Source organism: Psammomys obesus, unplaced genomic scaffold, assembly GCF_907164565.1.
Source record: "Psammomys obesus unplaced genomic scaffold, mPsaObe1.curated_primary_1811, whole genome shotgun sequence".
Classification (NCBI taxonomy): Eukaryota; Metazoa; Chordata; class Mammalia; order Rodentia; family Muridae; genus Psammomys; species Psammomys obesus.
The window spans coordinates 976,985-988,913 of record NW_026594152.1 but is presented as its reverse complement, the minus strand read 5'-3'; the positions used below and the strand labels follow the sequence as shown (position 1 = coordinate 988,913).

At 48.8% G+C, this 11,929-nt stretch overlaps 1 protein-coding gene across 1 annotated transcript; it reads right to left on the bottom strand.

Moving 5' to 3' along the window:
• Positions 1-3,047: 3,047 nt before the first annotated feature.
• On the bottom strand, positions 3,048-11,447 carry Defb123 (defensin beta 123). Its single transcript, XM_055617955.1, has 2 exons — positions 11,390-11,447; positions 3,048-3,193 (listed from the first exon to the last, which is right to left on the bottom strand). The coding sequence occupies exons 1-2, from the start codon at positions 11,445-11,447 to the stop codon at positions 3,048-3,050; spliced, it is 204 nt and encodes a 67-aa protein (XP_055473930.1).
• Between the last annotated feature and the right edge of the window lie 482 nt (positions 11,448-11,929).

Genomic DNA, 11,929 nt, shown 5'->3' with positions numbered 1-11,929 from the left:
CTTGAGGCACATCATTAAGTTGTTTATGTGAAACCACTCTGATCCTTAGATGTAGGCTCTCACAGTGTTGAACATCTCTCCCAGAACCACCTTAGCTGTCTTACAAAGCTTCTGCTGTGTTATGTTTTCGCTTACTCCTAGGATTAAATTTTTTTCTTCCTTGATTTCTTCAATGACCGACTGACCACTGAAGAGTGCATTGTTCAATTCCCATGCGTAGACCAATTTCTCTTGCTGTTGCTCATAGGGATCCCAGGAAGCCCTGAGGGAATGAAATGCTGAGTGTTGTAGGCACGGGTACCACCATGACAGGGGGCATGGCTCAGAGCCGGCAAAGCCTCCTTCCTCTGGTCCAAGCACAAGTGTTTACAATTGATCAGTGTGCGCAAAAACTAGCAACTACGGCTTCCTCCTGCTGGGCGTTTGTAACCCGAGACTTCTGGCCTGCAGAGACCTCCTAGGAGATTGGCAAGACCCTCCCTACCGTGCTGGACACACCAAAAAGGCTGGCAGTAGTTGCAACCCCATTAGAGCACATGCCTCGCCCGACTCCAGATTTTCTGTATGTGTGTCTATGTGTCCGCCTGTCCTTTCTTCATTCTCTTCACACTCCAGTGAGGCTTCCAGGACCAAGCTCCATGGGAATTGATTGCTACCTTGATTTTCACTTTCTGTGTTTGTGGATCTGTGTGAGAACACGTGTGTGTGTGTGTGTGTGTGTGTGTGTGTGTGTGTGTGTGCTCGCAGGTGCAAGAATGCATATGTATGTGGAGGTCAGAAGTCACCCTCAGGTGTCAGTTCTCAGGAGCTGTCTATAGTTGAGACAAGCTCTGAAGCTTGTGTTTCACTATGATTCTTGTGTTTGGTTTTCACTGCTTTTCAGTTCACTGGACTTCCAGCTCACTCAGTAGATTGACATGTTTCTTTCAGCTGTTATCTTTTCAAAATACGTTTTTCTTCTCTGTTCTCTCTTCTCCTGGGACTGTGCTGGAATGCACAATTATTTGGTAATGCTTACTTTCACTTCCTGTGAAATTATATTATTATACAAATGATATAATATAATTTGTATATTTTCTACTGGTCTGTCTTTGCGCTCACTGACTTTCTTCTGTTGCATATGCTGGGTATTCTCAAGTACATTAACTGCAGTCTTCATGTTAGACATTAAAACTCTGGCTTAGACTGTCTGATTTATCCTTAGGGGATCCGTTTGAGGATGATGCATCCATACACGGAATCCCCAGTGAATCGTTTCCCCCTATTCTTGTCCTGAGTTTTTTCCCCACAACGATCCTGGGTCACCTGCCTTGGTATGGACCCCAGGACTTTAGCAAATGTAACAGAACTCTGATAAGTGCTGTATATTGAGGCATAGTCTCTTGGGTAAACCCCAGCCACTCTGGAGGAAGTAAAGGAAGGCAATGCAGCCACACAGGTGACTCACATGGGAATAACAGAAGAACTGTCCACTCAAGGCCCAGAACTATGAGTCAAATAGCACACACTGGCTATTTTATTCTGTTCTAGATTAGGTTTGTAATGTAGCAATAGAAGAGCCAGCCCCTTTAAAATGTATCAGATTATTATTATTAGGAAAAGGTCTTATTCCATAACCTAGGCTTGTGTTAGACTGGCCTCAAACTCTTCAGCCTCCCAAGTGCTGGGATTATGGGCATGAGCCACTGCTTTCAAGTGTTTGGTTTTTGAAATCGGTTCCTGTGTAGTCTAGGCTGGCTTCACAGTGACAGTATAGCTGAAGCTGACCCTGAACTCCCAACCCTCTGCTAGTACTTCCCAGCTGCTGAGACTGTAGACGTGCACCCTGTGCCTGATTTGATGCATTAGTTTATATTCTCCATCCTTTCACCCATTTTACCAATCTTTTATTCTCATCCTAAACACATTTATGACACACGCATAATAATTTTTATGTGGTGCTGGGGATTGAACCTAGAGCCTTACGCATGCTACTCAAGCCATTCTGCCGCTGAGCTGTATCCCTACAACTCAGAATTTTTAAGTTGTGCATTTGTCATAAGTGGCACCTGTGATGGATAGTTTTATGTCAACTTGACACAAGCTGGAGTCACCTGGGAGAAGGACACTTCAACTGAGAAAACGCCTCCATAAGGTTGGGCTGTAGACAAGCCTATAAGTCATTTTCTTAATTAGTGATTGATGGGGAGGGCCTGGCCCTTTGTGGAGGGGGTCATCCCTGTGCTAGTGATTCTGGGTTCTGTAAGAGAGCAGACTGACCAAGCCATGAGGAGCAAGCCAGTAAGCAGCACCTCTCTGTGGCCTCTACATCAGCTCCTGCCTCCAGGTTCCTGCCCTGTTTAAGTTCCTGTCCTGACGTCCTTTGATGATGAACTGTGGTGTGGAAGCCTAAGCCAAATAAATCCTTTCTCCCCAACTTGCTTTTTGGTTCATAGTGATTCATTGCAGCAATAGAAACCCCAAGACAATCTAAAATACTGTATAGACAGGAATATCACCTTCCCTTTAGGGACAGCAGAGTTTCTTCTATTAGGCTGTTGCACAAGCTTGTTAATCCACTTCTGCAAACTGAGCCAATTGAGTACACTTATGTCTTGTGCAAGGAGGGCTTAAGGATTAAAAAATAATGATTTTGAGGTTACAGAGGTTAATAATATCAAAGATCATTGGACGAGGGCAGTGGGGTTACTGAGGACTGATCAAGTCAACCTCTGCAAGTGATTATACCTCAAGCCTTCAACCTAAGCAGTTCTAGAACACACGTGTACATAAGCACACCTCTGCTGGCTGCCCAGCAGTTAATGTCATCATATGCTTCATGGATTCAAGAAAATCCCACTGTTCACCTATGAGAGACAGAGATGTCATATGATGATGATGATGATGATGATGATGATGATGATGATGATACTTTTGATTTCCCAAACTTGAAAACTTCTAGCATAGATGAGCAAGCAACACAGAGGTTGGGCAGGTGCATTTATTAACTGAGCTCAAGAATCCACGGGGTCAGCTTAGGACGGCTTTGCCAATGGCGACATCCCCGCTTAGAACATCCAGGGCTTTGGTTTTGGCTGGAACTTGGGTTTCACGCAGCACATCTTCCCGTTTGTGCAGTAGACATAGACACTCTCCTTCCGGGAGCACCGGTGGCGGCACTTGCCATGGAGATTCCAGCATTTCTGAGTGTCACCTGATACAAAGGAGAGAGAGAGAGAGAGGAGATCACGTCAGTCCCAAGAAGAGGGTGGCTCTGGTCTGGAGGAGCTGGCACACGAGTGAGAAGCTCACTTCCTTCCCTTCGACCCCTTCCACCTGCTGATGTTTTTCCTGACCTCATTGTTTTGCCCTGCCTTTCTTTGACCACAAATTTAGACTAAATGATGAAACATTGGAAATCTGCCTTGAAAGGGCTGTTGTAGACAGCCTGTACACAAAACTTGTCTAAAACAAAAACAAAAACAAAAACAAAACCTAAACCAAGAGAGAAACAACAGGGGACCAGCTAGGAATGCTGTCCCCCCAGGGGCTGTGCAGGAGGGACAGCAGTGGCTGCCCAAGACAAAGCGAAGGCCCATGCCCACTTCTCTGTGCGGCACCAATCCTGCCTCAGCTTGCAGGTGCCTCGGTGTCCCTCAGATGAACAAAGTCTTTAAGCTCTAGCTGAGTCACAGGTTTCCTTTTGACAGTTCAAACAGAGGCCCAGACATGGAGCAAGGGATGGAGAAGGGCAAGGGAAGCCTTGGAAGAAGAGGCATAGAATTCCAGCTTCTACACATCAGCACCAGCCTTGCCCTGTCTGGGCGTTCCCTCACAGAAGGGGAATGACATTCCATCTGTCACCAAGGAAAGAAATGACAACAAATGCCCTCCGCAATGTGAGGAAAGAGGAGCCCTTGCTCACTGCTGGTGGGGCGCACCTGCACGGCCATCATGGCAGTCAGTGCAGAGGTTCCTCAGCTGACTGAAACTAGAATGACCGTAGAACCCATGTGTGCCATCCCCAAATATACCGAGGGCCTTTACGGCAGTCTGTGCTATCAGAGGTGCTTGCACATCTGTGTCTGTTGATGCACCGTTCACAACAGCCAAGATATGGAATCAGTCTAGAGGTCCATCAACAGATGAATAAAGCTAATGAAGTCCGTATACACAGCTGTAACAAGAATGAAACCATGACATTTGCAGCAAAATGGATGCAGCTGGGGATTATTATGTTATATAGCACTCAGAAAGACAAACCTTGCCTTTTTCGTGTATGGAATCGAGATTTAAACATATATAGACACATAGGTACGCCATGGAAGTAGGACAGGAACCGTGAGAGGAGAAGTTGTCTTGAGATGAGAAGAGGGAACGAGAGAGGGTTGTGGAATGTACAGACATGAAAGCAGAAGTAGGAAGGGGACCAGCCAAGGGGCCGAGGGGAAGGCGGGGTGTAAATGAGACACAAAATACGATATCTGTGCATGGGATGTCACCATGAGACCCGTTGTAGGCTAGCTGAAGGGTTATTAAAAATAATTTTGAAAGACTAATAGCAACTACTTAAATCAGCATTCAAAATTTCAGATGGGGCAGAGAGGAGAGAGGAAAGAGGAGAGAGAGAGAGAGAGAGAGAGAGAGAGAGAGAGAGAGAGAGAAACATGTCCACACCATGGCAGTCTCCAAAGGGAACCCCTCTCATCCTTGAACACTTTTCTGAACACACATGTGAGGTAACTACCAAAGTCTGGGAAGAGTCATGAGAGAGAGCTAGGCAGAGCCGTCCTCAGGACTGGGAATGTGTGTGCTCTTCTGCCAGAGCAGAAAGGCTTTAGAAAACCTATAGCATTCGGGGGGCCAGAGGGATGGCTCAGAGGCAAAGAGCACTTGCTGCTCTGTCTGGCTCAGTTTCCAGCACCCACACAGCAGCTCACAACAAGCCGAAACTTCAGTTCCAGGAGACCTGACAACCCCCTCTGGGCGATGCAGACACCAGGCATGCATATGGTGCCCAGACCTACGTACGGGCAACAGACACATAAAAGGAAAACAAATACCTCTTTAAGAAACTCGGCCGGTCAGTGAGCACACAGGTATAATTCCAGCACCCAGGAGGTGGAGGCAGGAAGACTGGAGGCAAGTGCCAGCTATATAGTGAGTTCAAAGTCAGTCTGAGTCACACAAGACTAAATAAGTAAAAAAAAAAAAGTAAACAAAGTTAAAAAGTCTCTTCAAAAAGATGAATGAACTTGGAGACACAAAACGGAAATTACTCAAAATGAAATTCAGAGGAAGAACGAAGCGGTGGGGACCGAATGCTGCTAGATCAACACGTCAGCAGCGGAGGTGCCAAAGGAGAGAGGGGGCAGAGATGACCAGAGGGTGCAAAGAAAGGGCACCTGGAAAATCTCAAGTGCGACAAAATTCCGAGCAGCCAGAAACCTCAGTTTCCTAACACGACTCTGGAAAAGCTGTGCTCAGGCACACCCATGCGAACATACCTGCCATGGTACACGCATGTAGATACGGAAGCCGAAGGGAAGGAGTTTGGAGAGTAGGAGGGAGGCCAGCAGGAGTGGTAGATAGGTGTGTGTGGGCGTGTGCTCGTGTGTGGTGAGAGTGTGTGTATATGAGTGTGTGTGTGTCTGTGTGTGGTGTGCGCTGTGTGTGTGTGAGTATGAGAGTGTGTGTGTCTGTATGGGTGAGTGTGTGTGCACACACGCTCTGGACTGCTTCTCTTTGAGAATAACAGCCATTTCTTAAGGAAAATAGATTTATTTATGGTTTGGCTGAACTGGGGCAACAAAGGGGGGCCTCCTTTCTCCCCTTCTTGTATTGATGTTACAGTTTCACAGGAAAGATGCAACAATGGTCCAGGCATCCCCACGTGTCCTGAGATAAGCAGTCAGAACGCTGTGGGGTCTCTTCCAGGGAGGCAACCAGCAAGGATAAAAAAACAAGGCTACACACACATACATATATACATATGTACGTGTATACACACACACACACACACACACACACACACATGAACGGGTGTGGGTATGCTGTCCTGGAATCTCTACCAGGGAGGCAAGTTCTCATGGTGACCCTGGGGGCTTCTGCACAAGGGATTACTGAGAAAATTTTAAATCTTTGGGGTGCACTGTTCCAGTAGTGTCAATACTGAAGAGAGCCACGTCCAAAGCCCACCTGCCCCACTCTGGGATAGAGGACCCTTGGCTTTTTATTTTTCCAGGACGTGTCTCTGGGTCTCTTCAGGCCTCGGACCCATCACCCCACAGCAAAGACTCGCACGTGACAAGCCTGCCAATCACAGTGTCCCATCCAACAGACGGTGTAAACAGTCCGAGCCCCGGGCCTTCCCAGCGACTGCTGTGGTGAATTAAGGTGTGTGTGAGTGGCCATCCCTGTGAACCTTTGCCATCACCGTAGAGAGGACTTACTCATTTTATTCTGCGTGTTTGAGGGTTTTGCCTGCATGTGAACCACACGTGTGCGGTACCCAAAGAAGCCAGAAGAGGGCACAGAATCCCCTGGACCGGAGTAACAACAGGTTGAGTGTGGGTACTGGAACCCAGCCCAGGGCCTTCGGGAGAGCAGCGAGTTCTCCTGTCCCGCCATTAACATCTTAATCAGAGCAGCTGTGACTACCTGCAAAGACCCTCCAGCCTGGGCCTGTTGAAGGTCCCTCATAGACAGAGGGGTTGGGGAGGCCGTTAGACTCTCACTTCCTCTTGCACCCTCTCTCAACTGTTGTCATTCTCGCCCAGCTGCACGTTCTCTCGGGAGCCACTGGAGGATTGAGCAGGAAGGCTAACTGAGGAAGGGGACTCCATCTATCAACTACAGGAACACCATTTTCCATGCTGCCACGAGACACTGGTGCACCTGTTTTGGGGTTACCTGTTGCCCCTGTGTATAACCCCTCACTCACGCTCAGTAAATTGCTAGACCTGGGTAGAATCCTTACTTTGGTCTACAACTTCCTGCCACACCAGCTTGAACTCCTCTGACCGATTTGTTCATGAGCAAAAGACGGAGAAGCCTGAGTTTCTCAAACAGCCGTGGTGGATACTTTCCATCTGAAATCCTGTCCCCTTGTAGGGATGCAGTGTCCCATTCTCCCCACAAGGAATCCGGTTTCCCAAAACAAACGCAGCTTTGATTTCCATGAGGCGTGAGAAGCAGACAGGATGTTTCATACAAAACTCTTGCTCTTGCTCTCTACTCCCCCCTCCCACTCTGTTTCTCTCTCTCTTTCTCTCTCTTGGGGGTGTGTGTCATTCTGTAGCTGAGAATGACCTTGAACTTTTCTCAAGTGCTGGGATCCCCAGGTTTGTGCCACTACGCCTAGCTTCCTCCTTCCTCTTTACTTTGTGCTTTCCTCAGAAATTCGGCCTTCAATTTGTTCTCAGCCTGGGCCAGACGTCAGCCTTTTATGCCTGCCTTGAGGCCCAGCCTTGCTTGAGACTCTCACAAGCATACATGCTGCAGTTAACCTCCGTGCCTTCCTTTTCCCTCTAGATTCAGTGGCTCTCAACCTTCCTAATGCTGCAGCCCCTTAATCCAGTTCCTCATTTTGTGGTTTCCTCCAACCATAAAATTATTTGTTGCAACTTCATAACTGAAATATTGCTACTGCTATGAATCGTAATGTAAACATCTGATACAGACACCCAAAGGGGTCTGGGCTCACAGCTGAGAACAGCTGGGTCTAAAACTGTTTCTTTGTTGGGTAAACTGTTGCCAGCCCTCACAGACCTTTGGTTGTGCGGTGTCCTGTGTAGCAGGGTGTCGTGTTTAAGGTGGCGAGGCTGCAGCACCGTGCTGGTAGTCTTTATAAAGATGGACGGGCATTGCACAAGAACACTAACACTAACACCAGGTTTTTAAAAGTAAAGCTCGTGCATCAAGCAGACTCCCCTCACCAAGGCTGGAACAATTTGAGTTCAATAAGAGTAGTCAGGTGGTAGCCCTCAGCAGGCAGAGGCAGGTGGGTCTCTGTGAGTTTGAGGGCAGCTTGGTCTAAATAGTGAGTTTCCCGCAATCCGGGCCCACACACCAGAGGATACTGTGAGTTCTATCCTGAGCATGCAATTGGCAAAATCCTAATTGTGGGAGAATCCAGGTCAGTGACCCGTTATTTTAAGACAACTTGTAAAGACAGAGGGATGAAGATCAGAGAAATATTAAAAGGCATATTTTTAAAAACAGGATGTTTGCCAGTCAGGGCTACACCGTGAGAACCTGTCTCAAAAATAAAACACAGATGAAAGATGTTTAGGGATGTAACCTTGGCAATGAGTGTTTTGTGAAGACATAAAAAAATATCAGTCGCCCTACAAGTCAGGACACTTTGGGGGAGGGAGAGAACACTGGTAGGGATGCTGGGGGAGGGGCTTAGCAGAGGGCCGTGCCTGAGCTGTGTGGTGTTACAGGGAGCTATAGTTGGTCACCTTTGCCAAACAGCACGTTTGTTTCTGTGGCTGTGATTCTGCCTTACTTTGTAGCAAAGCTAAGAAAGAAACCACCACTTAATGAGATCTCATGTTTTGAAGATTTACTTATTTCTATTTTATATGTAGGTGTTTTTTTTTTTTTTTTTTTTTTTTGTCTGCATGTGCACAGGTCCTTGGGAGCTGGAGTTGCAGATGGCTGTCAGCTGCTGTGAGATGTCAATTTTAACTCAAGAATGTCAAAGTGATCAACTGTGTGTGTTGCATGAACACAGAGAGTAGGAAAGAACATCTGGTGTTCTCTACCCCTCCCCTGCCATGTTGCATCAAGACAGGGTCTCTCGCTGAGCTGGAAATTCACCATTTTGGCTAGCCCAGCTTGACAGCGGGTTCCTGGATCTGTCTGTTGCCACCTTCCAAAACGGATTATGAGCAGGCACATCTGGCATTTTATGCGAGTGCCGAGGATCCGAACTCAGGTCCCTTTTGCTTGCACAGGAAATGTTCTTACCCACTGAAGCATCCCTCCAACCCTGAGCATTTTATACTTACACTTATTCATTCCTGTATTGTCTGCACAGGCCAAGGACAGCTTAGCGGAGCCAGTCTGCTCATGATGAGAGGGTCTTAGTGCTCAATCAAGTTCAGGTTGTCAGTGTTGGCAGCAAGTGTGCTTACCCGCTGTCATTCCAAAGACTTTTAAGGGCTCTACATTTCAGTCCCCTTTCATCCTGAGACCCTTTGACTGTCCAAAGGTGGAACAGTTAGGATGACACTCATAATTTAGCTTAAGTGAGATAAGAGTTGGTCATAGCAAGACCGTCATTTCAGCAATCAAAATTTACTGAAGAAAGTAAAGGCCTGGCTAAAGCCTGGTGGGTTCAGACAGAACCAACTCACTGCAGGCTGTCAGAGATGAAGGCCAAAGGATTGATGGCTTCCATTCAACCCCTCTTACAGGAAGTGGAAGAGAAACTCTTCCAATAGCTTCCTGAGAACTGAGGAGTTTATATTCACCTCCATCATCATCATCATCAGCAGCAGCAGCAGCAGCACGAGCTGCCTGAAAAACTCCCCTATCCCTGTCAGCCTGACGTCATCAACACGCTAGGGGTGGATGCTGGCCAACCTGAGCGTTAGGAAAGTGCAGAGAAGTAGAGCTAGCGCTGCAGGAGGGACAGTTTGCTAGCAACACCCAGAATGGTTCTGAAGCAGCATCAGCAGCCCGGCACCTCAGGCCTCGGCACCTCAGGCCTGGCACCTCCGGCCCCGGCACCTCAGGCCCCGGCACCTCCGGCCTCGGCACCTCAGGCCTCGGCACCTCAGGCGGGTGTCAGCTAGGACGTTTGGGAAAGGCTTAGCTTCCGCACCTCATCCAACCCTCAGAGGGCGGGAGGCAGCACAGGGAAGCAGCAGAAGCTCTTCCTATCGTGCTCAGCAGCGGGTAGCATAACACCAGTCCAGGAGGCCCCCACATTCCCTGGTGTGGTGGACAGAATTGTAAACAGCACCGTCTTTAGCTCCCCCAGGCCACAGCGACCCATTTCCTGGTCGTCACTGTCTTCAACACTGGACATTTAACTCCTTTGGGTCCTCCAGAAGAAAGCAAGGTTGCCACCTCTTCCAGAATGGAGGTTCCTGAGAAGGTTCACCTGAACGTCACAGTCCACGTGAAACTAACTGCTCACCCCCTCTTTCAGGCAGGGCCTCGTTTATACCAGACTGACCTTAAACTTGGTAAGTAGCCGCTGAATTTCAGATCCTTCAGCCTCCACCTCCCAGTCCTGGGATTCCAATCCTGCACGACCACACCTAATTTCCGTGGTGCGAGAAATCAAAGCCAAGGCTTCCTCTGTGCTGGGCGAGCACTGTATCAACTGGGCTGCAGCCCGAATGTGCGTGCTTTCTCTGTCGTTCCCTCAACCTGCTATTACTACACACACGAAACACACATACTACACACAGAAACTGGAGAAATGAGAAACTGGTCCTCTGAACAGTGGTGAAGGCGGTCGGGGTGGGTTAAGGGTGGGAGTGGGGGTCAGATAATGGTGAGCCAGTTGCCAACTCGGGCTCTTGGCTTTTCTTCCTCCCTTAGACGAAGGATGTTTCAGGGCCCCAGGAGGGAACAGCTTGTCTAGGAACATAGCATCTGATTCTGGAAAGTTCGACAGTCTTGGGTGGACAGAAGCTATACCAGGTGAGTCGGAGAATGCAAGTAGGGTTGCTGGGAAGGATAGGCTGACCTTCTCCGGCTAGGTTCTCCCATGGCCCTCATCTGGCCCACATGCTTCCTCACCTGTGGCTCCCGTCAGCCACCCCTCCATTGTGGGTTGAGTCTCCTCAGGTAGCACGCTCTCCCTGGAATAGGGTGCTTATTGTATGTTTATTCTCCCTGGAACACCCTTCCCTGTCCACCTCTTCCCCTCTGATGCCTAACTTTCAGTCACTCCTCAGGACTCTGCTGCCCCTCAGGTTAGCTGGCCCTACTCACGTGTACCCACTTCGCTTTGTCACAGCTTTGGGTATAATGTTTTTCAGCTGTGCCCAAGGGCTGCGCCGTTTGCCTCCATAGTCCTAGCTCCACCACTGAGTACGGTACAGAGAGAGGAGTGGTAAACATGAGCTTCTCTCTTCCATTAAGGTGGCTGTGGCTCTTACTAAGCCTAGACTATTTGGGGCCGATTCTGCAAGAGAGCTGCTGTTGCCTTCTCCTTGCTGGCTGCTCCTACCACCACACTGGCCCTTTGCACAACTTGGTAGAGCCGAGCATGGAGCGGGTGGTGGTTAAGCCGCTCCGGATGTTGTTGCTGGTAACTAAAATTCAGCACCCAGCAAGACGCCGCCTTCATGGGGTTGGGAATGGTGGCTCCTGGCCCCTAAGGCTTCACTGACAGGGGCAGGGTGTCTCTCCCTGACCCTTTCCATGAGGAGATCTACATTACCTGGAGTGAGCTGGGACAAGAGCAGTAGTGCAGCCAAAGCCAGTAGCAGGAGCTTCATGGTGGGAGAAGGCCCAAGGTGAGGCTTGGAGTCCAAACCTGCGGCAAAGATAGTGGCTAGCAGGGGAGGCCGGTCTCTCTAGCAGAAGTTCCTTGGATCTCCGGGGACATCCCACGGGAACAGCCCTTATCCTGGATGGATACAGTATGGAGCCACACCAACCGAGTCCACAGGATCCCTTTATCTTTTGGATAGGGAGGGTGAGGACAGCCAAGGTCCAAGGCCACAAAGTACAACTCTTCCCCACCAGCTCTGTGCCAAATTAGAGCTGGGACCACAAGGGGGCGCAATAAAAATGCCATTGAGCACACACCATTGGCTTGCAGAATTAACACCAGGCTCTGGAAGAGAGGAAGATATGGGGTTCCAGGCAGGGCAAGGTCTGTTCAAGAGCAAGTACAACATTAGAGGAACAAGAACCAGGAGGAAAATGGCATTGGAGTGCTCTCTGAGCATCAGCCCTGTACTAACCAAGCACAGGG